Source organism: Homalodisca vitripennis, chromosome 1 (genome assembly GCF_021130785.1).
Source record: "Homalodisca vitripennis isolate AUS2020 chromosome 1, UT_GWSS_2.1, whole genome shotgun sequence".
Lineage (NCBI taxonomy): Eukaryota > Metazoa > Arthropoda > Insecta > Hemiptera > Cicadellidae > Homalodisca > Homalodisca vitripennis.
In genome coordinates, this window is record NC_060207.1 from 233,473,299 (window position 1) to 233,475,744 (window position 2,446).

Below are 2,446 nucleotides of genomic sequence, written 5' to 3' on the forward strand. Positions count from 1 at the left end.
TTGGCAGAAGGAAGATTCCCATCAGTGTGGAAAAAAAGGAGTGGTAAAGATATTCTTGAAAAATAAGAACAAGAATCCCAGTGAGGTGAAATCGTACAGACCAGTGACACTGCTTTCAGTCTTGGGAAAGTTAGGCGAAAAGTTTATTGTAACAAGAATGAAAAGATGGCTCAGCGAAGAAGACATTAAGTGATAGGCAGTTCGGATTTAGGGAGGTAACAGTGGATGCGTTGATGAAAGTGAAGAGGGATGTGGAGGAGACCGCAGAGAAATATGTACTGGCTGTCTCCCTGGACATAGCGGGTGCATTCGACTCGGCATGGTGGCCAGAAATCTTAAGGGTACTAAGGATGTGGAATTGTTCGAGGAGCTTGTATTGCCTAATTAGAGATTACTTCCAAGGTAGAGATGTATTACTCAGGGTAGGAAATGGAGAGGCAGGGAAGAGGATGACTCGAGGGTGCCCACAGGGATCAGTTGTTGGACCACTCCTGTGGAATGTGATGTTTGACAGCCTACAGAGATTGGATCTAGGGGAAGGAGTAACAATCACTGCATATGCTGACGACGCACTGCTGATAGTCAGAGGACAGGGTACACAACAGTTGGCTGATAGAGGTAGTAGGGCCGTAGAAAAATTAATAGAATGGGGACAACAAAGGAAGCTGAAGTTTTCAAAAGCAAAGACAGTGACAGTGATGTTGAAAGGAAAGTTGGTAAGACCACCTAGGCTGTTAGTGTAAGGAGATTATATACGCTGCAAAAAGGAAATGAAGTACTTATGAAGTGGTAGTAGGACAGAGGATGAGTTTTGAGAAACATCAGGAGGAGGTGTCTGAGAAAATGAAATGGGTCTACGCCAAACTGGCAGGACAGGCAACAGCTAATAGAGGTATGACAGGGAGGCACCTTATGATGTTTTACAAAGGTTGCGTGGAGCCGGCGATGTTGTACGGATGTGAGTTCTGGGCGGAAAATGCCCGAAAGATTGCACTGAAGAGGAAATTGCTGAGCATGCAAAGAAGAGTTCTACTGAAGGTAGCAAAGGCAAAACACACGGTCTCGCATGACGAATTCAGAGTGCTGGCAGGAGTGACACCGATTGGCCTGCAAATAGAAGAGAAGGTGAAGAGGTGGGAGGATAAGGAAGAAGGAAGGGACGCCGCTGAGAGCAATGGAGCGAGACGGGAAGAGACTCTGGAAGAATGGCAGAGGCGCTGGCAGGATACCTAAAAAGGCAAGGATACCTTCGAATACATGCCGCACATCAGAAGGAGACTGTAGCAGAAGTGGGGGATGGACCATTACCTGACACAGTTCGTCACTGGTCACGGGAATTTCAAGCGAACCTCGAGAGATTTAACCTGGTGGAGGAGGAGAGGTGTGACCTCTTCAGCCCCAGCACGTCTCTCTCTCTCTCTCTCTCTCTCTCTCTCTCTCTCTCTCTCTCTCTCTGCGTGTGTGTGTGTGTGTGTGTGTGTTTGTGCGTATATGTATTTTCCCACGGAGATGGTTTATAAACCATCTATTAAAGTTATAATAAAGTACCATAATAAAGTTATAATATATATTTGCCTTTAAACTAACATCTGTTTGAACTTAAAGCTTGAGTGTTATACCACTTTATAACAAAGTGCATGTATGTATACAATGGCTATAAACACTTTTGACATATTTTGTTTATCGTGGTAAAAAGACAAACTCTATATCGGCGCTGGAAATATAGTTCACTTCAACCAGAAGCTTATACACGGGCAAAGCTTATGAAAAGAGTGTACAGCCTCGGGAAACAGCTAGTAAAATATATAAATATTGTACCATATCTAGTAACATTTGATATATTATAGTTTATTATTGTAATATACATGTTTATTTCCTTGTTGAATATTGGTTTGCACAGCTCTTATTTTCAGTTACAGATTTCTTATTTCGTGGATATAGTATTGAGTATTATATTATTACGTAATACTTTTAGTGTAGGCCTACTAAACTATTTTTCAACATCCCTTTCTGCTCAATCATAGAGGCAGATTTAAAAGGTGGCCATCATCTCTAAATACCAAAAATAAGATATTATTTGTTAAGATATTCAATGTGCACAAAACAGATGAGACAAGAACTCTCAATTTTGGCATTTTAATATAATCATACAACGTTCAAGCGTAGAGAAAACCGATAATCTTACAAGACAAAAATTGTTATAAGCATTAGAATTAATCCCAAATTTTGTTTGTAAACGGAAGTATTGACATAAGGCTGGAGTAATATTCCATATCTTATCTCTGATACTTACAGTTGGCTATAGAATTTGCTAATAAGGAAAATGTGCTTCTAGTATTGACAAAAATGTGATGTAAAATTTCTTATTTTATTCCTTATATTTACTGTTGGATATGTACAGGTAATGTAGTTTCTTAAAAAGGGAAATGTATGGCTTATACTTAAA

The 2,446-nt window shown here is 40.2% G+C and overlaps 1 protein-coding gene across 1 annotated transcript; it reads left to right on the plus strand.

Annotated features, from left to right (window-relative positions):
- Positions 1-804: 804 nt before the first annotated feature.
- On the plus strand, positions 805-1,233 carry LOC124355169. The gene has a single exon (XM_046806174.1). It carries the CDS (start codon positions 805-807, stop codon positions 1,231-1,233), a length of 429 nt encoding a protein of 142 aa, XP_046662130.1.
- The last annotated feature ends 1,213 nt before the right edge of the window (positions 1,234-2,446 follow it).